Here is a 26,159-nt window from a genome sequence, read left to right as displayed (position 1 = left end):
GAAGATCAGTGATCAAAACAAACCAAACATGGGAACAGATATCTGATGGAAGTTCCTTTCACGGTTGGACTACTACATCCTTATTTGCTGATCTTGCAGGAGAATGAATCCCCTCTGTAAAGCTGATTAATGACAACACAGCAGCCATTATGAGTGCATGGCTGTATGGTCCATATAAAGCTCATTTGAATAGTAGAGAAATTGGAGGGAGGAGGAGAGAGGGAGGTATAGAGGGGCTGGAGAGAGAGAGAGAGAGAGAGAGAGAGAGAGAGAGAGAGAGAGGGGGGGGGGGGGGGGGGGGGGGGGGGGGGGGGGGGGAGAGGGGTGGGGGGGGGGGGGGGAGGGAGGGGTGGGGTGGGGGAGAAAACAGAGAGAGAGCGAGAGGGAGGGAGGCAGGGAGACAGAGGTTGAGGAGACAGACAGAGAGACAAGCAGAGTAAAGACGAGCCTCTCTCTCCCTCTCTTTCTGTGCGTATTGTTTTACTGAAGTCTGTCCATCTGAGTCTTTGCGCGGCGGCTGCGGAGAGGTCTCTTTACGCACCGCGTCTCACCACCGGCACACACACACACACACACACACACCGACATGCTGTCTCGGGAGATCCCGGTGTGATCCGCTCCGGTGCGCCTCGGGGTGAAGCGCGAAGTGGGCTGGAGATGAACTCTGAAGGTGCAAGTCGGTGTCAGAGCATTCGCGATAAGAGCCGGCGCTTCTCCTCCTCTCCCATCCGCGTCAGAGGTTTGACCGCGGCCGGCTGACCGGAGGTTACACCTGCGTTTCCCGATTGGCTGTTCTCCCCCCTGGACCTTCTAGTAATCGCGGTGGATGTTGGACGGGACAGTGAGGTAAGTTGGTTTGTCTATTTACCTGACAAACATACTGGTGGGTAATTACTCCAGCTCTATGACTCAATGATTCAAGCAGTCTGCTGTTTCTAGGATCTATTTTATTATGTTGTCAAAATCTGACGTTGTTGCATTTATTTTTGTTCAGTTGATAAGATACTCCTCTTTTAAAAGGCCGTTTTTTCTTTGTTTGTTCCAATGAATGTTCCCAGTGCTGTTACATGACGTGTGAAACTCCATGTTTATTGGAGAGATTATAAAATGTCAGTGGGAACTTGTTGCACCTGTTCTTGTACCTTCAGACATGGCTTTATATTTGCCATCAAATTCTGGCCCGTAGAAGTGCTAAGAAAGGTCTTATTAATGACCTGAAAATGTATCTTAACCATCAACCACTCTTTGTTTTCCATCTGTTCCCACAAAATGCACACACAGTGATATTTGCCAGTTCCCACCTTGAAAACCTTGGTGGTTGACACCTTCATGGCCAGTGTTGACAGAACCAGACCTCAATAGTTAGTCATTGCAAACTATCTGGCTGCTGTTGCCTGAAAGCCTTTTATGTTTATCAGTCCATCAATGCTATGTATTTATATTGTTGCTGTTCAATGATGCATACAGTTTGTGAAGTGTTATTCAATTGTCTGTTCAACGGGACCTTAGGCTAATTTATGAAGGTGAATGGTCAATGAGAAGGAACTGAAGTTCCTCTTCAATAAACAATAAAACTAACTATCAAACTAACTAACTAATAGTGTAATAGTCACTATGTCAGACTATAGGATTTAGCTCTTGTGCTGGACTCACGCCTATGCGTTGCATTAACACTTGATGGTTGGTGTGCCCAACGCTTGGTGCTGGCACAATCGTTGTAACGACAACATTCACAGTTTCATCCTTTGGACACACACCATAGCTTTAAAGCTAATGTGCCATGCTAGCTATGAATGTTATGCTAAGGAGAAGTACACGGGAAATAAAATCCACAACCAGATGAACACGCACCAGATTAGCTACCTGCCTCTGCTGCCTCTTTCGTTTTAACACAGCTTGGTTGGCTAGGAGCTTGAGTGTTTGATTGGCAGGTGCCTCCAGTGTAGCATGAAAAGTGTTGGCGTGCTCAACTTCTGCCATTTACAGTGTGACCAACGTGGCGCAACAGAGTCATAATCCAGTTCTGCAATGCATGGCGTCACTCCATTGAAGAAGAATTTCAGTTGAAGGCTCCGATACATACATGTGAGTCCTGGGTTTCTTTCACATGATCATAGTACTAATCCATTAGTGCTTAAACAAATAAACATGGATAATTAAAGCAGAAATCAGCTGTACCTCAACCATCAGCAGCACTGAGATTTAACTGAAATGGTGTTCCAACCATAGCCAAGACGGTGAAGCTGATGTAACCAAACTTAAATCTAACATTTTTCAAACTCCAACCACAAATCTAAACCATCATCTTTCCGCCTTTAAACCCAACCGTCCTGGCAGGGGTCAGTCATTGTCAGAACATGGATACCTGTGGAGTTCATGTTGCCAAGTATTATTTTCTCTATAGCTCTGGTTTGCACCTCTTATTTCTCATTAAATCCAATTGGCAACACTGAAGATCATGAACGTTTACAGCTTCTTGCCATGCTACAGATTCAGCAGGGAGTAATATCCACCAATCCAAAGGTATACACTACAGCAATCTACAGACAATATACTATGGAGAGAGATTGAGAATAGTATAGAAAGAGAGAACAATAATATTTATGGATATTAATTTTATAAGCAAGACATGAGAAAGGAGGCTGGGCTGGTGAAGTACAAACACTTAGCTCATCAATTACTTCAATCATTTAGTGCTGGAAATACTTGATATGATGATGCTGATTTTAAAATGGTATCTAATGCTATTTCCGGTCTTTGTTTATAGAGAAAAGGGATTAATATGGGGACAATATCCAGCACCTTTCTTCAATATGCAAATATGTTTACAAGTGGCCTTTAAGGCTGCTGCCTCTCAAAGCTGCAACTTTTTTTTCTGAGTTCATTTTTCAGGAATCATTGCGAACTTACTCTGTGTTAGCATAGTTTCTCTAGGGTCTTAAAAAGTCAACAAAAACTTAAATATTCAATCAATAGAATTTTAGTCCTTGAAAAGTCTTAAATACATCAAAATATTACGTGTGAAAATATTATATCATAGTCTCCATGTGTTGTAGCTCTTTCTCTACATATTTGATATTAGCATACTGTGATAAATCTACAAATAAGACCTTTGTTTTGTAAAGTAGCCTATATACTTGTGGCTTTTTGTTTTGTTGATATATACTATATATTGAGAAATCTAACTAAGATAATATGAAAGAAAACTACAAACAAAACCAGTGTGGGACTGATAACTGACAGTAACTCTTGACTCAACAGAATTTGTCTCAGCACAGCTCAGCTGCTGTGCTGTGGGAAAGACTTTAGTTACCTACAGTCTCTGCCTGTGAGATAACATACTGTTTCTGGGATTATTCTCTATTAGGCTCATTCACCTCTTCTTCAATTACGATGAAGTAATTCTGGGAAACTGAAGTTTCATCTTATCTGTCTTACTTGACATAGATATTTAATTTCATTCATTATGATCTTAAAAAGTTTGCATTTTGGGTCGGATTCGCAGAAGCTTTCATCATCTTCAGACAGTAACTTACTAAGAACTGCTTTATATCAATTCTTAAAATTATGATTTCATAATAATGAAGGGAGCAAAGCAAAATGAATGCTTGTGATCAGCTATTTATTCTTTGGAAACAATTTAACCATGAAGGGAGGACTGCCCTTCTCTATTCTGATTTCCAGGGATTAAGGTTCAAGTGTAAGTTTGGTACAGAAGAACTAATGTATCATATTTTAAAACCTGCTGCCTCTGTACACCAATGCTTTATATTGGTCTTCTTAGAGCTGCTATCGGTCTAATTTGAATGTAGGTCAAACCTGTTGCGATTAGCCAGCTCCTCTGGTCTGCTCTGGTCCTGAACACAGAAAAGTCATTCAGGCGAAATAATTGCAAACATGTTTGTTAACATGCAGCACCAGTGGCATTTTCACTGTTAGATATGGTGATGCTATTCTGACAGTGTTCTTTGCTGCATAGCAAACAATAAGTCGCTCCCCTGGGGCAATTACATTCACTGTTTCACATGACCGCTGGAAATGGACCAAGGGGGGAGGAGAGGACGTGAAATAAGCAAGACAAATGTGTGGAGTTAGAAAGACAGGGAAAGAAAGGGGTCATTATGGAAGAAAAAGAATGACGAGATGAAAGGAAACGTAAGAAGGAGGTCAAATCTGCTGATATAAGACTTTTGTTTTGTTGCTTTATCTACAATTGACTGGAACAATAATGATCATGCACAATGTAGGAGTTCAAACAGTTCCTTCCATTCAAAAATGTCAAAATCTAAATTTACCTCGACTGCAAATGATCAGCCGTCAGTGGCAGACAACAGTGACTAACTAAAACCTCCCTGCAGCTTGGATCTGGTGGATAATAGATCGTAATCAGTTATACAGCCAGATTTGCGTCACAGCGATTTACATTTGATTAGTTTTACACCTTTCTAATGAGTAAATCACATAGATTTAATGCGTATATAAAAAAAAAAAAACTATTCACTAGAAGTGTTGCTTGTGCATCAGCCATCGAGACAAACAGCAACAAAAGGAATCAGATCAGAAACCATCCAGGCTTCTTTTTCCTAAGATGAATTCAAACAGCAACAGCTCCAACTTTACACAGGAGCTATAAAACCACTGAATAGTTAGCATATGTGAGTTTTACATGCAGCCATTCTTTTCTTTGTTCGAGCCACTCAGTTGACCAAGATGCCAAGAGAGCTCAGCCGAGAGTGGTACAGTCATGCTTGGGCCTTGCTCACAAGCACTGCACGGATACTGCATAGTTTGGCTCAGGAATGTGCTGCTGCAAATGCATGTTTGATCAGTTTTGCACAACACTGAAGTGAAGATGTATATAAAGATAGACAACGCGTCTCCTCTTCCTCTCGTTGTCGTTGGCTTTACTTTTGGGGAGCAGTCACGTCATCTATCTTTATACACAGTCTATGGTACATGCACATGTTTAATTCTTCCTGTAATAACACGGTGAACAATTGCACCCTAGTCTAGATGATTATTGTACCTTAAAGCTAGGGTTGGTAATCCTTGAAAAGCTAGCAAGGGCAAGCTTACTTTGAAAAAAAACGATACATCCCTCCCATCAACCCTCTCATCAAAGTTACACACCCAAAACACATGAACGTGCACTGCTTGACAACAGCTAGAAGCCAACGCTTCTGTAAATCGCTAGCTAACTTCTGACAATCGTCACTGAGCGGTGTATGCCTTCCCGGCTGAAGTCTCAGGTCATGTGCAGTGAGAGCTCGGGCTGGGTGCGAGCAGGCAGGCAGGTTGGTTCGTTACAGACACGTACACCAGCCAGTCATTTTATTTTGGTCCAAATTAAATGATTGGTCTTTGTTGAATACAAAGTTTCCTACACTGACCGTAAATCAGAGCGCTCTTCCTCTCATTGGTTCATGCATATGAATAAATAAATATTCAGCATTGAGGTTCAAAAGCTTAAGGGTTTACAACGCTTCGCGACCACAGTTTATGCCTTATTTAATTTGGTCACATGATGCCGGTTACTGGCTGAACAATGTAGTGCTGATAAGTAGGAATGTTTAGTTTTTGACACTGGTTTTTAAATGGTTAACTGAAAACAACCATCTGTTGTTCTGAAAAAAGAACAAAAATAGCATGCGTCACTTCCATGTTGACTTTTTAGTTGTGACTTGAGACTGAAGATCTCCAGAACAAATACAGGGACACATTGTTTGTGTGTTTTTGTCTCTCCTCTCTCCTCTGCCGACTGCTGTAGACATGTTTCTGTTTTTGTGCCGAAGATGAGAAGTGGGTCACATGCTTGAATTATCCACTTGCAGGGTTGCATGCATCAGTGCCAAGAAATTACATTACGTGGGAGACTTCTGTTAAGGAGACACGGAGACATTTCTGGAGGATGGAGGACAGAGCTGAGCAAGGACACACGCAGGAGAATGGACGCGGTGACGGCGCCGCCAGAAAACCCCGCTCCTCTGCCTGCACCAGCCTGAAGGTACACAATCCAACATGTTGTGACAGTTTCGACTCTGTATATTTTACTTTTGTTTATTTTTGTTGTTCAACTACTTTTTTTCGTATTAATAAACATGTTCAGCAAAAGATCAATCCAAGCAAAGTATACCAGACACACAAGTCTTATAGCAACAACAAAATATTTTCATACATTTGAAACATTTCCCCATAAAACAAACATGTCTAAAGAACCTCATATTAAACATTGAAATTAAATTGATAAGACAAACAATCAACAGCTGCTGTAATGCTCTGAAAACGCATCACCTTCCTCAAACTGTCCACTGCTGCAGCTCCTCTTTTCAGCCTCTGTCTGAAACGCTTTTGTTTTAGCTCCTGTCTCTTTAAGGCCCCACGCCAACCAAAGGCCAGTCTGCTCTGATTGGCCAGATGGCCCATTTTGTTGTGACTGCTCAACCACTACCAGCGTGTGTAGGAAATCTCGACCTCTGCAGTCTGTCATACTCACTAGTGTAGAATAGTGTGAATTATGCAAATGTAGGATATTGTGATGTCAATGGACATCATGATATCCTGGAAGTATCAGCTGGGCTACTCATGTGTTTCATGAGTAGTGTTTTCTGTGGGTGGTGAGTACAATTCAGTACTTGCAGGGGAGAGACCCATCATCATTGATAACCCCCTTTGTCTTCTCCACATGTTTGGTGAAATGGCTGCAGACCACAGGACAGAGACTGTTCTGTGCTTTTTGGATCATCTCTGTCTAGAGAGCAAACTGATTATGTGCTAGTTAGCTAACAAGACAATCAGGTTAAGCAGACAGGGACAGTCTGACAGGAACATTTTCCATTAACTCTTGTCTGACAAGTGCAGATCATATGCTGCATCTTTTTAGTTTATCTTTGTTTTAGTTCAGGAAGTCACTAAATGCATATTTCCCCCATTTAGATAACTTAAATGACTGTACCATATTACCCAACCATGCTGTCCCACATTATCAATCATATTTAATAAAGTTGAACAACTAAATAAATGTTTGGAAAAAAAGAACTCACTGCAAATGTAGTTGCTTGAACACATCACAAACAATTAGGAACATTGTCTTATTTACGACTGAATAAAAAGCAGTGAGCAAGCACCACTAAGCAGGTAAATCCTGGGGAGTCATATGCCCAATTAGTGTGTATGCTGAAGTGAAAGTAGATGTGTGTGTATAGATCAGAACTAACTAAGTAACAAGATTATAGCAACAGCCCTACAAGTCAACAATTGGACTGTGTCTGTGTCTATGAGGGACACTGTACTTCTTATACCCATGAACTCTTGGTCTTAATGTAAAGACATTAGTCCATAGTCAGACTAACTGAATCCTGCTTCTGTACTTCTATTCATCCAATCCCATCAGTTAAACTTCACATGGCAATTATGTCAGTTCCTTCAGTTCATGAGTACAGGACAGGATCATCATATAAGGGTACTGCTTTTAGGTATGGGCCTCACCTTTTCCTGGAATTTGTCAGGGACAAGACATGGCTGCACAGTGCTAATGCTTCCTTCCTTCCTTTTGGTCACAAACAAAACACAACAGATCAAGTCTCCATTGTTGTTGCTTGTCAAAGTCAATAAAATCTGAGTCTTCAAAGTTAATTTTTAATTCATGAAAAGCCTGTAGACAACACAATCTTACCTCAAAGTGAGCAATAGTTGCTGTCTGGAGCTTCACATGATCTTACAAGGCAGAGGGAGTTTATTTATTTATTTACATGTCAATGAATTTTCAAACAAGGCAGTTGCATGGCTGTCACTATCACTATAAATTTGCACAGCTCTTCCTGGTCTCTCCCTCTCTTCTCCTCCCCCATTTTTGCCAACCTGATTTCCCTAGGTCCCTTCAGATTAAAACACATGTAGCGTGAAACCCATACAGGAAGTGATGCGAAGGTGTCATTAGTAATTTTGATGTAAATCACTGCGGTAAGAGAACATAGCAGAACACAAAACAATTAGGCTCTAGCATTAAAATGACAAGAAGGACTACAATGAGTATTTTAGAGCTACATTAGCAATATAATTTGTCTATTTTTTTTTTGAAGAAATTACTAACCCTTACCCATGTAACAGTATTCACTGGACTCGAACAGCTTGAATTTCACTTAAACAAGATAGAATGAGTTGTTCTAAACACTTGTCCAGTTATGTACATGTTTCAGCTCACAGCTTGCAAAACTAAATCATCCAACTAAATTGCGCCAGGTTCTTGCTCCCACATTATGGTTTGATCCATACATCGAATCAGTAACTGATTGATAGGAGCACCCTTTCTAAAGTGATCGTCTTTAGGCCAGTCAGCTGCTAGAGAATGTGAGACCGGAAAATGTGACACAAGTAACCTCTGGCATCTTGCGCGCCTAATCACGGTTGTGACTCGACATTGGACGTGGGAGGGAGGGGAGGGGCTTAGCAAAGAGTCAACCGCCTGTAACCATTTCCTCTGCCAAAAACATAAAAGTTAGCAAAGCCCTAAATGAGATCAGACACCATTGTTGCCTTTTTCCACATGAAAGTGACATGAGACAATGGTGCTTGAGCAGCTTATCATAATACAGACTGCAGTGGCAGGTCAGACTCTTATTTCTTTTCAGAATTGTTTGGTTCCCTGACCGGCTGGGTGGGCCATGACACAGCCTGTTTCGACTCTAATCCGATGCTCAATGTTATTCTCTGCTTTTTGTTAATTCCATCACTAAGACTAGAACTTGGGTGCAACAATGACCCTGTGTTTTTTTTTTTCCTCATTCATTTCTTATTAAAGGGGACATAGCATGCAAATTCCACTTTGTTAGTGCTTCTACACGTTAATGTGGGTATCTGGCATGTCTACCAACCCAAAAACTCTGGGAAAAAAACACTCGCGCGTTTTGTTATGGTTCCTCTAAGTCAGAAACGTCATGCTTGAGCGACTCGATTGCGCTTCCTGGGTTTTGTGTCGTAACAAGGTACTGGAAGTCTCCCTACATGGTCTTGGCCCACCCCCCACCTCATCCCCCCCGTCCCCCCACACTCATTATGCCGGGTTTACACCGGAGGCAGCGAGGCTGCGAGGCAGCGCAGCGCCGTTCCCAAGCGCGCAGCCGCCTGGCTGTTCACACGGGACGAGCATTTCTCCGCTGGTCAGCCCGCGATTCACTCACATGTGGCATTTGTCTGGATCGTTGGGACTGGGAGGCTGCAGCAGCTGCTCGGGAGCGACCGCTCGCTCTCCCGTGCGTGAGCTGGAATTTGTGTCAGCGCCACACAGCCAGCAGTGTGGAAGACTTCCGCAGTGTTCAGCCCTACTGTAACACTGCGGAAGTCTTCCACACTGCTGGCTGTGTGGAAGACTTCCGCAGTGTGGGGCTGACCAGCGCGGAGAAATGCACGTCCCGTGTGAACAGCCAGGCGGCGCTTCCGCGTCCGGTGTTAACCCGGCGTAACTACTGTAACCCGGCGTACAGTAGTGCTGAACACTGTGGAAGTCTTCCACACTGCCAGCTGTGTGGAAGACTTCCGCAGTGTTCAGCACTACTGTACGCCGGGTTACAGTAGTTACGCCTGGTTTACACCGGACGCGGAAGCGCCGCTGCGAGGCAGCGCAGCGGCGTTCTCAAGCGCGCAGCCGCCTGGCTGTTCACACGGGACGTGCATTTCTCCGCTGGTCAGCCCCATAGACTGTATATATATATATAAGGTCAGCCCGCGATTCTGCTTTCTCCGCTTGTTGTTGTACCCGTTGAATGTCGGGGTTCGGGGGTAAATGATGGTCTTCATAGTCCCCCCCCCCACCCCTCTCTTTCTCTCTCTGTCTGTCTGCTTGTGTGCTTGTAGTGGATGGGCAGAGGGGGACATTTAATTATGTGATTGGGAAAATTAAAACTCCAGGACAACAGAAGGGGAATACAAAGTATGGGATGCATATTTGATAATTTATATCATATAAAATATGTAATTTATATCGTTTAAAATCATGGGGGGAGAGGGGGGAGGGGGGAGCTGGCTCATTAGCATTTAAAGGAACAGGCACTCAAAACAGGTCACTCTGTGGAGGGCTGTTTTAAATGATCCTTGTGGTGTTTTGACCAAAGTATGTTACAGACATTTCATTAAGACCCCAAGGAACCATATCAACTTGTGGTAAAATGGGCATGCTATGTCCCCTTTAAGGTATTATGTATTTTATAGTTACTTTTTCTTCTACCGTTTTGGAGATAGACAATTCGGAGAGTGGACATTCCGGTCGGTCTTCACTTTTTAGGGCTGTTTGAGTTTGTTTAATAGTTGGTGTTCGGGTTAGAATTAGGTTTAGTTTAGAATAAGGTTAAAGGGGTTAGGATTAGGTGTATACTTATGATTGTGTGTGTGTGTGTGTGTCTGTGTGTGTGGCACAGATTCAGTGTGTACAGTAGTTTTACTCTATAAAAGTAATTCCAGTCCTTTACAAAAGTCATTGACTGAGATAATTTATTTATTGTACCTGCGTTCATTGTCACTTTTATCTGTAACAGAACAAGGTTTTAATACAGGGGTGTTGTCTGACAGATTATATTTGGATTTCGCTGCTGGCATGTGATTATGACCTGGACATGTTTTACGGGGATAATCTTACCTTTGCATGGCGCTGCAACTCCAGCTTCTCCTGGGCAATTTGTAATTTAAAACAGGAGTTTGACATTTGGGAAAACACACGTTTGTTTTCTCGCAGAGAGTAAGATGAGAGGCTTGAATCCACTCTCACATGTGTTTGCTAAACATGAAACTATAGCCAGCTGCTGGTTAGTTTATCGTAGCACAAACACTGGAAACACAGCTAACCTGGCTCTGTTCAAAGGTAACAAAATCCCCCCTTCTCGCAAAATGATTTCCCTTGACAGGCATATTGGCCCAGGTTTTGACTCTAGGTGCTGGAGTGTAGTTGTGTTGAAATTTTATACACATTGCAAGTAAAGCAATTTTCACTGGGACAGTGCCTGCATTGTAATTACAGAAGATTAAATAATGGTACATTATAGTGCCGCATAAATAGTCTTCCACTAAGACTAAGCTCTCAAAGACCATCAACAAAAGAGTGACTTTACTTAGATATAATGGGATTAGTCGTTTCAGTAGTGCAGATGGTATTGTTCATAAAGCCTTTAATTGTTAGAGAAAAGGATTTCTGTCCCCGCGTACAAAAATTGGCTTCTACAAAATTTTAAGCAGATTTCTGTGCTTCAGTTCAGTTTCCATGGTCTGGAGTGAAATAGTTTCCCTGCTTAACGTACATATCACCGCACGTGTCTAGATAACATTGTACTTATAAACTTATGCTTTTTATCAGGGGAAAGGTTTCTGAGGTCAGGATGTGCAGCAAAGGTTTGAAAAACAATTCTGTGTAAAGGGAGGCAGACGACAAAATGATTGAAGCACCTGGCGTCCGGCCGAGAGGTGGGGAGACAATAGATGACGAGTTTGGAGCAGAAGTATTTTCCTGTACTAAGCCCTGAAACTATTGTTTAGTGTTGAATTAGCGTAGTCGGGTTAGGTTTGATCTATTTTGTGATTTTGTGATGTAAATTTGCTAAGAGTTCTGTACTTATTGATATCTGTATATTTAGGATTAATATGTTACCTTTCAACTTTCTAATTTGCCTTAGCAATACAAAAGCCGTTCTCATCTTCAACAGTGTTGACAGCACGTGTTTGACAACAGATATGAAACATTAATAATGTAATATTAATAATATATAGGTAGTAGAGAGATTTTTTTTTCTTACTTTTTTCCCAGTTCTGGCACTACTCACACCAGTATCGTTAAAAAACCCAAACAATACAAAACCCTAGAGAGCAAATACCATCACCAATAACCAAAAATCTGAATTATGGTTGTGCTAGGGGCTAACGTGCTTCAGCCGTTTTAATCAGTTTTTAGTTCCCTTTCTCTTAAAAAGCAATGCAGCCCATTAAAAGTATACATTTAAGGAGTTTATTATATGAGAGAACACAGAATTGTACAAATAAATCATCTTTTCAAGTAAGAGTGATTTTTTATGTCTGTATTCCACTCAGCAAACCCATTCTGGTACAAACCATGTCTTTGTGAGCCACTAAATAACTGAATTGGCACAAATGGGAACTAATCTGCTACTAATCTGCTTATGGCCACCAAAACTGACACTGTTGGTGCAAAAGCTTGAGTTAGCTCGAGCACAATGAACTGTCTCATGCAGTTTTAAAAGAAAAATGAAAAATGCTACACTGATGTCGACTCAATTCCCATTGCTGCTGCACACGATGAGGATAACTTCAATTATTAACAAGTTTCACATCAAGACCACCTTGAATTTCCCAGGTCCCACCATTAGAATGAATGAGGATAGCCTGGAATTGTAATTATAAAAGCCTATCCTTGCTTTGGAGGGAAATATACATGTATGCATGCTTGCGTGCGAGTGAAGCCCCCCTCCCCCAGGAAATGCACATGTGATGAACTACTTTCGATAAAAGCCCTGCAGCCTGTCCTAGTGGTCAGCATGATCTCAAAAGAAGTCTGTTTGCATTGACAGGCCCGCACACATCACAAAGTTTCTGAACGAGGAGAGGAGCAGGGATAAGACAAACTGTTTCTCCTAAAGTATCTCAAACTCCTGATTATCATACTATTGTTTTTGTACATGCTGAAAATAGTTGTACTTAAAGATGGCTCCCTCTCTAACTTTGTTAATGTGGTTTCACCAGCACTGGTAGTACAGTCAGCTGCTTCTTATTACGCTGCCATTAAATGGTCCAAAGGTCAAACTGTCCTCGATGCTAATTTCTTGTTGAGTGTTGGGATATACCCTGTTTGTTTACTGTGTATGTAAATAATGTTTACAGCCATTGTTCTTTCTATGACCGTGTATGTCTGTTGCCTTGTCATGTGTAACATGATTCTCATGTGTACTGCTTTTTATTCATGTCAGGAACAAGGCTAGAAAACACAACATTAACAAGTGTCCAGGGGGACAGAGGGGGATCTCAGATACTCAGGCTATAGACAATACAGAGATTTTATTCTTCTTCTGCTCCGTGAAATCACTGACGCGAAACCACTGTTATGTCTCCATCATGCAAACTGTAAAGGAAGGTGTCGACGCAGAGATTAGAAGTGAATGTGGAGGAAGGATGTCGAGAAAAATAAAGAAACGCAATAGAAAAAAGAGAGATTTAAGAAGAGGGTGGTTTGCTTGAAAAGCATTATGACCATGTAAAAACTGGGGTTTTCTTGCACACACACACACACACACACACACACACACACACACACACACACACACACACACACACACACACACACACACACACACACACACACACACACACACACACACACAAATAACTAGAAACAGTTCCCTAAACATCTGTTATGTTTCGTCATCAAGATCCATGAATTATGCTTGGAAAAATCTATGAAAATATGGAAAATCGTCCTACCTCACAATGTGCAAGAAAGTTACCAAAAAAAATCCTGGATACACACCATCATTTAATGAGTTCTTTCTTGGGTCAGGCCCCACACAAAATTTCATGGAAATTGGTTGTGTAATTTTTGCAGGATCCTGCTGACTAACGAAGAAACACAGACGAATACATGACCTCACAGCAAAATCAGCATACCCAAAATAACTCTGTCAGATTTTATTTCAACTCTTTTGAAGGGTCCACACCACAAAGTGTTAATTTAATGTTTTTTGGAGAGTTAGTACCATAACACTAATTAAGTGTAATTATTGACACTTTTTGGAGTTCAAATTAACTCTTCTTCTTCAGAGTTAGTTTTTCCCAACACTTGTATAGTGTTAGACATTAACTCCCTCATGGGATCATTTGTTAAAACATCACTAGGATTATTTTATATAAAATTGATGTCATCCTAATTCTCCACTGCAGGTTCCTGCGGGTCTGTATGTGTTGTTGGAACAGGTTGTTGCATTAAAACAAATTTTAATAAATGTGTTTTCTTAGACTTGAAATTGAAACTTTCCTTCACCCATAATCTAAAATTAGTGCATTTACATTTTGCTTGACGGGGAGATGTTTCTTAAATACCTGAATAAAAGATGTGTAAAATAATGTGTCATTTTTTATTAGAATGACATAGTTAATAAAGCATGCTTTATTCATAAATTCATAATTATCTCTACTAAGTAAACAATCAGAAATCAGCAACACATTTCTTGTAGAAATACTGTGTAGTGGAGTCAGACAGAGTGGACTTCATTCTGTAGAGATTTATTTTCTTTGCTTCAGACGTCACAGGTGGAAAGGTCAGACAGAGACAGAGAATACAAACCATATGGGAGGATTTGCTTTTATAGGCAAACATGTGACTGTATATTAGATTAAACCAGTCGACCATGCTGAATGCCAATTTGTTTTCATTTCTCACACATCTCACAGGAAGCCTGGTTTTACACAGCGAGTGGCATGTTTCAACATCATTTGTAGACTGGGTATTAATTATCTAATCACTTAATACAAAAATCTGAACATCCCAAAGTGTAAAAATGCTACATTAACTCATACAATTCTGCAGATATAAAGAAAACTGATGGTAGGAGTTATTTAAATCTTTGTTATTTTTTTCCTTGAATCCAAAATTCGAAAAATCTTAATAATATCACCGCCTCGGGGCAAGAAGCTACCTTTATCAAGTCCTGAAAATGTCCACGCAGTGGGGGAACCATGGTAACCTTGGAGCGGTGGATCACACAGTCCAAATTATTGTTGTGTCTTTTCATTTCCACGTTGCTACTGAAAGTTCAGCGCTGTTTTCTGCTGGTTGTGTTTACTGGGTCTTTGCAGACTGGAGACCACTGATCTAGGATTACAACTTACATTTGTTTGGCACAATTCTAATTAAGTTATATATAGAACTATTTTGGCTTCATTCAGTCATTGGATCATGTTGTTTCAGGTCTGAAACAACGGCAACATTTTGATCATTAGGGGTAGAAACATTTAAAAGACTGATCACATTTGAGATAGACCACTGAAACTGTGGAAGAAAACAGCAAGTGGAAGAATGTCCAGTCAGTTGCTTCAGACATTTTCTGTACATTTCCTGCCAGCTCGCCAGTAAAATGTCCGGAACATGTCTGAGTGGGTCCATGTGAGAATTCACCAGGAAAATATCCTGAAAATTCACAGCGGGTGACGACATTTTTAACTCGTGATGGATGTAAAACTGGAAGAATAAAAATATCTCATGATGCAAGAGAGGTGCTATTCACTTAGAAGATTAAAAGAATATATGATATAAGCAGAGTATGTATACGTCATGTCCTTACTGCATTCTCTACCCGGACAGATTTTCCTGCTGCGCTCTTCATATGGGAAAGGCAAAAATGCAGAGGACCTCTTGACTAAATTTTGCAAAACCAGAGTTTATATATGAAAATGGCTTTGCTCTGATAAAAAAGTCTGGCGATGTTGAGATATTTATGTCCTGCTTGTGTTGGAAGTGGTGAGGAAGGCGCAAGTAATTCAGTCTGTTAATTGTGTCCGTTTTATAATGTAAAAACTTCTACAGATCTTAGTCAACCCATTTTATCATTTTGTTCATTTTGTTTTCATTAGTTTTTATATTTCCTGCCCGTTGGAAACCCCTTCTTGTTCTTTGAGTAGGTTTTAGGCCCGTTTGGATGTTGATAATGAAACTTTGAGTGGATGTGTTTATTAGATTGCATTTAGTCATGACTGTGAGAGTTGTTGACCTGGACCTACTCAGTGTTCTGCTGTCTCATTATGAAGCAAATTAAAACAATCAACATGATAATACACAGGGGATTCCTTTTTTTTTTTATCTCAGCTATAGTTATCACCATCTATTTATAGGTATATGTAATTTATAATTTGTATTATGGCTATCGTATATGGACTACTTTACCTCTTTTATCAGTAAATTCATTTGTCCGCAGTCGTTCTCAGTTCACACTCTCCAACCCACACTGTGTTCATCTCCGTCTCTCTCCTCCCACTCCAAAGCCCTTTCCTTCATCTGAATCTAATTATTACTACGACGCTGACACTTCTTAATGACTGAATGTTCGACCTCTGAAAGTAGGTTAATGAAGGGAGTTCATGCACAGTGGCGACCGCAGCGATATCACACAAGTGCTTCCTCTTCTCTCCGCTCTTTGTGGACAAAAACACATCCCACAATCAAGTAGATAAGTGATAATGACGTACAAACAATGTGTGTGTTGTTTTAACGCTGCTGTGCATATTAACCCCTTTCTTTGTTTTGTTCTTTTTTTCATCTCGCTCTTTTCCCAGATGTTTCTGGTGGCTCTGTCCTTTGCCTATTTTGCAAAGGCTCTGTCGGGGAGCTACATGAAGAGCACAATAACTCAGCTGGAGAGACGCTTTGACATCCCCAGTTACCTAATAGGTGTCATTGATGGGAGCTTCGAGGTAGGTGAGTAGGCCTGCCAGTCACTGCTCTTATTCTCTTGTTTCTGTTTACCGCCCGGGTGTCATGGGCTCCCCTCCCTCCTCTCTTTCTGTCTTTGGGACAGAAATATGAATGGGTCACAGAGATATTCACGCTGTGGATAAAGGATTCATCAGGCTACCAAGAAGAGGACAGGTGTGTGTGTGTGTGAGGCTATACGTGTGTGTGTGTGTGTGTGTGTGTGCGTGTGTTTGGTGAGTCATAGTGTCAACCAGGGACACAAAGAGTCTCCAAGCTGTCCTTTTGCTGCAGAGAGTTAGAATTTGGAAGGTTTTGTGATGCTATAATAGTTTCTCGATACTGTTTCATTGAATCTTATGACATGAGAATTATAAGCAATTTACAAGCTTTTATCTGACATGTGAATCAGTTACGAGCAGACGGTCCCTGCAGGCAATACTTAAAATAATTTGTTGTGTAAGCCAGACACAAACTCCCTATTTCTGTGTTGACATTTATCAAATATCACATGCATGAGCAATACTGCTTTTCCCACTGGTAATGTAGGTTAGATCTTAAGGACACTTAATCGTTTAAGTAGTTGGTTTAAAAAGGCCCAAAAAAGCTGTTTCCCTTACTGCTGCCACTCTCAATCATCTTCGTATGTAAAACTCAAGTTGAGAAAGATTAAATAGTTTAATCCAGTCATCAATTTTGTTTTAAGTCACTAATCCTGTACGTTATTGTCGGGTTCTGGAGCCAATCCCTGCTCACATGATCACATTGGACAAGAGGTGATGTAGACAGCCTGTGAAGATGCCCAATCCACCGCAGGGTCCAAAGATTCAGAGGTCAGACATTTTGTGGATGCTTTTCATTCTTATAAAACGTTGCTTCACGTAAACAGAGCAGCTCTGGTTAAATCAATCTAAACATCAAAAATATGAATCCTTAAGGGGTTACTGTGCATAAAGCAGGTAGTCGGATTATTTCATTGAATAAATTCCTGATCAAACCACAGATTTAATTTGTGAAAATGTGCAGCTAGATAGTAGATCTGGTTTACAGAGCAGTACAGCCCATTCAGTGGCAATGTCTTGTGTATAAACTACTCTTCTCGGTGTACCTGTTAGATCCACCAGATGACCCCAGTCTCAGCATGAATCTCTGCATGTCTATGACACATAAGCTGCTTACACACATGCACTGAGCTGCGGAGATCCTCTGCAGTGTCTCCACAGGATGTGAACGTGTGAACGACTTTCTGCAGACTCTTTCCACCTGGCCCCAGAGAGTCCGCAGAAAGCCCACAGGAGCAGATGTGAGAACACGGCAAGAGATCCTCCGCTGGATTCACCGTGAGCGAGTGACAGACGCAAATATGCCCAAAATAAAAAGATAACAAATATCTCCTGATGAAAAAGCGGAGCCATAGACGTAGAAGACAGCGACAAAGATGTCGAGAGAGTTTCTGGTGATAAGAGCCGACACTGTTGCTAATGTGCTGTTAACAAAATCATGTGATCTGCACAGCGGAATTAATACATTACATCCTGCCTCTGCCCGCTGCACCACTGATGCTGGAATGAGCAGGGAAGTGCTATCGGAGCAGGGGCGTCCCTCTCTAGCTACACTTCTTGCAGATTGATCTCTTCTGAGAGCACCTTCTCTCCTCAAATGCCTAACTAGCACTTCTACTGTGCATTTGCAGTGAACTTCCTGACCTGATCTCCTAACCCTCCTCTCCTAATGAACAGATGTAGCACTTTTACTTACGTCAAGCTCTTCTATTGTACTGGAGCTTTTTGTCGTCCCTCAGTTGTCAATCACTTTGCCTAAAGGCAGCCGCCAAATGACAAACAGGAAATGCAGGTTATATAGGTTACAGAGCGAGAGACCCAAAGAGATTCTCATTCTACCTTTGCTCCTTTACTGTCAGACAGGTTGTTTGAGCCCACATTGACATCATAGGATTAAGAAAGAATAATTCACATTTTCCTTCAATAACATTGTGAGCGAGTGTGTGACCTGCTGATGCTCTGATTATGGTTATGGGTATCTGCCAGAGGAGACAAAAGGTGATGACGACACCTGTCACGCAGCCAGAGCCTGAATACCCTGGATATCTCTCCATTTCTTCGTCTCCCTTGAAAAACACGTGGCCTAGGCAACAAGCTTTTTCTATAGGATCGTTGCTGAGGCAACATAGAGGCAGAGCAGGGCACCGTGAAGCGGAAAGAAAAATGGAGGGAAAGGGCGAAAAACAAGCGAGGAGAACAGAGTGGAGGGAAAACAAAGGGGCAGAGGAGGAGTGGGAAAGAAAAAATAAAACAATATAAAGAGTAATAATGATAATAATGGGGAGAATGAAATGTAATAATGATGGCTGACTCATAAAAAGATCCCATTAGATACTTGACCTCTGTAGGACCCTGCTGATGTTCATGCAGAGTTGTACAAATGCTGCATGAATAATTCTTAGCATGTTCCAGGTTTTTACAGATACATGTTCCAATGTAGTTTTCAGATAAACAAAGTAAACTCCGTCACTGTACATACCTCTCATGTACAAGAGTCACTGTAATTACCATGTATACTAGGGAAGACTTAATTACTTTTAAGAATTTCTTATAAGTTCACTTAAAGGTTGCACATGTCCTTCTACTCATGATTACATGACATTTGCCGATGGTCGACTCTCTCTCTCTCTCTCTCTCACACACACCCATTGTGACGGCAGCTGAAGGATTGTTCAACAGATTGACGTCATCTCATCAAACCAATCTTTACAGTTATAAAAGGGTCGTGGCAATACGACATGAGTTTTTCGTGTCACTGGTCATAACCAAAATGCACTGAAATGTGACAATAGAGAGTTCATGTCCAACTGTGTATAGCTCAAGGTTTTCCATGTGATACCTTTCACAGGACAATTCAATGCAGACGTCAATGTACATCCAGGGGCAGGAATTATTAAATATTTAAGTATAGTGTTAAATTTGGAAGATTGTTCTTTAGACTTTAGTTTGCTTTTCCATTGCATTTGTTGTTGCATATAAATTTACTTATTCAATTTTACCTCCGCCAAGGAGGTTATGTTTACATGTTTGTTTGTTTGTTTTCATGTTTGTTTGTTTGGGGTTGTTTGTTTGTTAGTTTAGATTGTGTAAATGCTACTAAACAGATCAGCACGAAACCTGGTGGAAGGATGTGGTATGTGTCATGGAAGAACCCATTCAATTTTGTTGCAGATCCGGATCAGGGGGCAGATCCAGGACATTTTTTCACTTTCTTTAATACTGTGAAATATGGCCTCTTTCAACATTTTCCTTTATTTCTTAGAGAATATTTCATGGAACATGATGATGTTTATGAGTGTGTGCAAAATCTGGATCTAGTGAATTTGAATGTGGTTTTATAAGGGGACTGTTCGGCTTTGGCAGAGGTTTGAACCCTACTGAGTGCCTACTTGAAGCAACAGCTCCACCACTTCACTTATTGTGAAATCTAATGGTGTAATTGTGCACAGATATTAGTGAGGAGTACTTGGCCAGTGTACTGTACAGAGCCACATCCAGCTCTGTACCGTACGTATCATACTGCTTTAACTCCTGCTGCCTCTTCAGCATGAGGGGTAAACAACAGTATTTTAAAATCCAAATTATTTCTGTCCTCGCCTCCTTCCTATCAGGTAACCTGCTGGTGATAGCCTTCGTCAGCTACTTTGGGGCAAAGCTCCATCGGCCAAAGATCATCGCAGTGGGATGTGTGCTGATGTCCATCGGCACCTTCATCATCGCTCTGCCTCACTTCATCATTGGACGGTGAGTAAGAGGAGCCAATGGGCCTGATTCTTGTTTGAATTCAAATATACAAATACAAATAACAGTCTCTATCTAACTTATTTTTCACTGCATTTAAGAAAAAATTTGAATGCACTGAGATACAAAATAAGTTATACTTGCTGTTCCAATGTATCAATAACAGCTGCACAGGAGCTATGCAGCACAAAATGTTTGTCTGTTAAGTCTGTTGACGGAAGCAGAGATTAAAAATAAAAAAATAAACGCTTTGGGCAAGACAGAAATTGTTGTTTACATGTGCATCTCATTCTTTTACAAGCTGTGACAAACAATAATGGGTCTGTTATCCAAGCATTTAAACACGATTTTTTACATACTGTATCACCAACCATTTAAGTAAAGTCTCAAAAACAAAGCATTAGCATCAAAGACAGATCAAAGCTAGATTTCTGTGACAGGATGTTTGAATCAATACCGCAGGAAATATCATCGCCTATCTTATTTTACGTTTTACCTCTCATGTATATAGTCTGAGATAACACACACAAATCATGTATTAGTGTACGTGGTGTAGAACTGTAACTAGGTCAACCTGCAGCAGTCCAAACACTTTGATGCTTCACTGAGTCTGACTGAAGCTGCTTCTGGAGGATTTTCACTTTTCCCCAAAAGGAATTCTCCCTTGTTGCTTGTAACTTATTAAATCTACTGGCATTTTTTTTAAATTTCATGTCAGTTCCCTCTGTGTTTTGTGTTCAGCTATGAGTTTGAAACCTCGGTGCGGTGGGTAGCGAACTCAACACTTAATCCGTCTCCATGTCCGGTGGGTTCAGCAGCTGACCTGACCCGAGATGGTAAACTGCCGGAAGTGCCAGCCAAGGGTGAGTGTTTACACTACAGACTGTATATAAAGACAGATGACACGTCTTTACATTATCTGTTCAGTTATATAAAAAGATGTCCAAAATGTTTGACCACTGAGCTTTTCTGATCTGATAAAAACTGTTCAGGAGATATTACAGGTTAAGTCTCAACAAATACAGTAAAACAACACAATCTTCCTCCTACTGTTCAGAAATTAAGGCAAAATATCCCGGGTACTAACACAATCATTTTTCATCAAAGACGTCATTTGGAGCCAGAGTCTTAAATTTCTCCGTCTCTGAAGCAGATAGAGACATGAAGTAAAAAACATTTGGTAGCTTAAACATTTGGCCATTCAAAAAAAAATGTTCCAAAAAATCCAGCAAACTCCGTATTCTTCCCCCTCCCCCTTAAACGTGTCTTTTACTGACTGAACCTTGGTCAGTGGTTCAACAGACACATGATGGGTCTGGGTCGGAATCTTGTTCATTGTTGTTTTCACCGTTGTTTTCGTCACAGGCGTACCTTTAATATCGCTTCCCTCGCTCACATTGTCACCCATTGTCTCAGATGCTACCTCAAAAACTTGTTTGCAGGCAATGAGTACTAACAAACAAACAAACCACATTTCCCATGATGCATTTCGCCATTCCCGCGATAGATCAGCTGTGAATGAGACGCACCCCGTCTTAAAGGTATATACACCGCTATGTCGCATCCGGGGGACAATCAAGATGCTTTGGCTTCACTTTTGCGGAGTTGTCATTTCGCCCATCTTTATATACAGTCTATGGTTCTCACGCATACACACACACACTAAGTGAAGATGTGTGATGACACTTGTGCGTTGTTCCAGGTTGTGAAGGTGAGTCCAACCTGTCAATGTGGATCTATGTGCTCCTGGGAAATGTCCTGCGAGGGATCGGAGAGACGCCGGTTCAGCCTCTGGGGATCTCTTACATAGATGATTTTGCTACCGAGGAGAATGCTGCTCTATATGTGGGTAAGAAAAGCACCGCCCAGGGGTAGAGATACACTTCAATACAAGAGCATCAGTGCTCCGCTCAACTTCTATCCACTATGTACATAGGGCTTCTTATGACTGATCTAACATGTGGGTCACATTTCTGATAAACACAGAACACAACATAGTGTAACAGTAACAGACACACACAGTAACTTCCTCAAGGCACTGATCTGTTAATAGCTGCACCATAGGCAAGCAGTACACAGACAGGGATCCTCTACAGACGTCAGTTGAACACTTACATGTACAGAATAGGTCAGTGTACATACCGTTATCTGTTCAGCTATATAAAACGATGACCAAGATATTTGACCACTGAGCTTTTTTGTACTGATCTGATAGTTAAAACTGTTCAGGAGATATTACAGGTGAAGTCTCAACAAATACAGTCACATCAACACAATCACAGCCTCCACACGAAGGAGCAAACTAAATAAAACCAGATTTGTTCACGTTCCACAGCGGTTTTTGGCTCAAAAAACAAACAACCAAGGCAGTAAATCTAAGTTCTAAGCAAATGATAAGAATGAAAAAAATCATGTTACTTAGTCATTCCCTTAAAAACAGATGTAATTTGTCTGTGTAGTGCTCTGTTTTCCAGGATCTCAATTCTTAATAGCTGAAGTCCTAACCAGTTTGTGTGTTTTTTTGTCTTCTCGTTGTGTTTATCATCATCCCAGGCTGTGTGCAGACCATTGCGGTGGTTGGACCTGTGTTTGGATACCTGTTAGGCTCCCTGTGTGCCAAAATCTACGTGGACATTGGATTTGTAAAAATGGGTGAGTTTAAACACAAGCACATTTTTCGTTTTAAGTTCGGACCATTATGTAAATATGCAGAGCTGCTGTCATTGACTCTCCATTCTATAGACTCAAAATGGGCTTGTGTAAATGGATTTGGAGAACATTTGATTGTTCTTATTCCATCTTAAATTGTACGGAAGATATTCTGAACTTCGGCTACATCCAAAGTGCTATGTTTTAGTTTTAAAATGTCCTTTTTGCTATGTTCATACCTGGCGTCCACACTGCTCAAGTGTTTTCAAACACCGAAAACTGAGAAATTTGGAAACGCTACTGGAGACATTTGAGTTTGAGAACTCTAAGACTGCCTCGTAGTCTGGACGAACAGAAACATAGAAGTTAGGAAAGCGATGACGCAGTCGCCTGATTGTTTTTATCAGTCACACCTCGACTACCAGCGGTGAATGCTTAACGTTTCTAACACTTACTGTCAGTTGCAAGAAAATAAATCCCTGGTCTTACTTTTCACCATTGGTGTTTGTAGTACTGTAACTAAGCAACCAACTGTAGAGTAAACAATCTGCTTCCTGTTTTTACAAGCATGCACAAGATTACTTCTGATACACAGATACAATTTCATTCATTCATTTCATTTTCGTTTTCAAACGTTATAAAAATAGAAAACTATTAGTACAGTATCATACTTACCTATAAAAGACACTATATATTTCTGACTAAAATATATTGAAAACCTTTTTGTCTATATCCCACATTTATTCTGATCAGATTTAGTCTTCATCTTTGTAATCTGTTCTATAATTTCATAATGGATGTAGCAGTTCCATAAAGCAACCAATGCCATGATAGCATGGTGCCATATATTTATTGGTGAGCCCTTGGAAAATCTATACCTCTCCAGTGACCTGCAGTCAGAATCAGATATGATTAAAGCAAACGCAACATTCTCCCAAGACCGAGAATGTAGATTTTTACCGAAGGAAAACTACACAGAAAAACTACATTTAGTGATGGCTGACTGTGGTTTCAGGTTGTTGTTCACCAAGCCTCACTGTCACACTGCTAGGGTTTACTGGAGTTTTCTCGGAATAATAATAATAATAATAATAACTTTATTTGTATAGCACTTATCTAAACGAGGTAACAAAGTGCTTCACACAAAAATCCATGGTAAAAATGAAGAATCGATTGTAATAAAAGATATTCTGTTCAGTCTAATTTAAGAGCCAAATCCTGACATAATAAGGTCGAGACCTTAAAGTTTGTAGAGAAAACCCAACAGTTCCCAAATAGGACATGTCTATTGTTAATGTTATGAGTAACACCTGTACTTTCGATGTCATCACAGGTCAAAATGTTCTTCTCTGAAAAAGCTCTTGTCATTCATAAAACTGAGGCATGATGTTATCAGATACAACAACACGGGAACACTGTCCGTGTGCATGCATATGTGTGTGTGTGTGTGTGTGTGTGTGTGTGTGTGTGTGTGTGTGTGTGTGTGTGTGTGTGTGTGTGTGTGTGTGTGTGTGTGTGTGTGTGTGTCTGCACAATTCAATGACTACAGGATTAGCATCAATTAGCTAATGAACAAGGCCAGGTGAGGGAGAGGAAATATAAATCCCTCTAATGTCTCTACTGCAGAGTGAGGGAGGGAAAAGATGGAGAAAATAAATGTTTGGAAAATGTCAGAGTGAGCCCATGTGAGAATACAACTGGAAAAAGTCTGGAAGCAATTTTTTTTCCTGCTATCTTTATTCAATAGCATCTCTACGTTTGAGAGGGGGACTTGTTGATATCATGTTTCAGATTTTGTAATGCTCTTCCTCAAAACCCTGCGCTCTGCTCTGCTGGAGCTCAAACTGTGATTCAAGATTCAAGACTTTTTTTGTCATGTGCACAACAATTACATTTAGAAGTCGCTCGCAATGAAATACTTGGATCACAGGCTCTCAGAAGCAGCGTCCGGGTTAGGCAAAGACAGGAGTGAATCTAAGCACAAGCAGGGGCTGTTTGAGTGCGAGCGCCGTGTTTGAGTGAAAGAATTACGAAATCTGAACGTGAAATCAATAAATCCTGCTCTCAAAGTGAAAGACCAAGCTCTTGAATAAAGATGGGGAAAACATTTTCAGTCACACATTCTATTTCAGAAACTGAGGTAACGAAAAGACCAACTGCATGTTGATACAGGTGACCTCTGATGTTGTATCATGTGGTGAATATGTATCAGTGCTCGATATCTGAATCCCTTCACCTGGTTATCCAGTCAAGTGGAGAGAAGGTTCAATGGGCGCGAGAAATCCTGATGAGCTATTCAAAACCTGCATATCTCACTATAAATAGAAGTGTCGCACTAAATCATACAGCATACGCATTGACTGATATCCATCCACCCATCCATTCATGGTCTCTATACTGTGAGGGTCGAAGTGAGGCTTGAGCCAATCCCAGCTGACGTTGGGGGAGAATATTTGCATCCTATTTCAAGTAAGCTTGAGCATTACTTGATCATTGATTACCTCTCACCCTCTGTTTCCCCCCCAAAACAGAAACTATCACCATCACCCCTGCAGATGCCCGCTGGGTGGGGGCCTGGTGGCTGGGCTACCTCATAGCTGGGGTCATCACCCTGCTTTCTGCTATTCCATTCTGGTTTCTCCCCCGCTCTCTGCCCATGTCTGGGCCCCAGGGACCAGAGAAGTGCACACCAGAGCAGACGAGCTTCATCAAAGACTCCCCCCTCACGAAGCACAAGTATCCAGCAGATGAACATACAAGTTTTATAGAGATGGCCAAAGGTGAGGATGGAGGTTGTTGTTGGTGGTATATATACATTTTAATGTGTATTATTATAAAGTTTACAGCCTCTATGCTGTGTGTAGAAAATTTTCGGGCTATAAAATGCAATGGTGTATATTTTTTCTACTTTCAAGATGCCTCTGCATCTATGATAGCAAGTGGCCGGATGCATTAGGTTTTCAGCTTGTCTGTCCATTACATTCTTGTGAATATGATATCTCAAGAACGCCTCAATGGAATCTCTTCAGATTTGATACAAATAACAGTTAGTTGGACTCAAGAATGAACTGATAAGAATTTGGTGGTCAAAGGTCAATAATCAAGGTCACTGTGACTGTTCAGAACATGTTTTTGATCTTGTGAACAGAATATCTGAAGAACACTGCGAAGAAATTTCTTTAAATTTGATACAAACGTTAGCTTGGACTGAAGGAGGAACTGATTATAATTTGGTAGTCAAAGGTAAAAAGTCAAGG

At 40.9% G+C, this 26,159-nt stretch overlaps 1 protein-coding gene across 1 annotated transcript in view; it reads left to right on the top strand.

The window, feature by feature from the left end:
• Nucleotides 1-379: 379 nt before the first annotated feature.
• Nucleotides 380-26,159, top strand: part of LOC117773404 (solute carrier organic anion transporter family member 1C1-like) — a 37,552-nt gene continuing 11,772 nt past the window's right edge. The window contains exons 1-8 of the mRNA XM_034605313.1: nucleotides 380-846; nucleotides 5,832-6,004; nucleotides 16,315-16,456; nucleotides 20,124-20,256; nucleotides 20,995-21,116; nucleotides 21,956-22,102; nucleotides 22,807-22,905; nucleotides 25,434-25,682. Of these exons, the coding sequence (XP_034461204.1) occupies nucleotides 5,909-6,004; nucleotides 16,315-16,456; nucleotides 20,124-20,256; nucleotides 20,995-21,116; nucleotides 21,956-22,102; nucleotides 22,807-22,905; nucleotides 25,434-25,682 (988 nt within the window). The 5' untranslated portion in view covers nucleotides 380-846; nucleotides 5,832-5,908. The remainder of the gene's footprint in view (nucleotides 847-5,831; nucleotides 6,005-16,314; nucleotides 16,457-20,123; nucleotides 20,257-20,994; nucleotides 21,117-21,955; nucleotides 22,103-22,806; nucleotides 22,906-25,433; nucleotides 25,683-26,159) is intronic.

Source organism: Hippoglossus hippoglossus, chromosome 13 (genome assembly GCF_009819705.1).
Source record: "Hippoglossus hippoglossus isolate fHipHip1 chromosome 13, fHipHip1.pri, whole genome shotgun sequence".
NCBI classification, from domain to species: domain Eukaryota; kingdom Metazoa; phylum Chordata; class Actinopteri; order Pleuronectiformes; family Pleuronectidae; genus Hippoglossus; species Hippoglossus hippoglossus.
The sequence above is the reverse complement of the archived record's forward strand: the minus strand, read 5'-3'. Positions and strand labels throughout refer to the sequence as shown.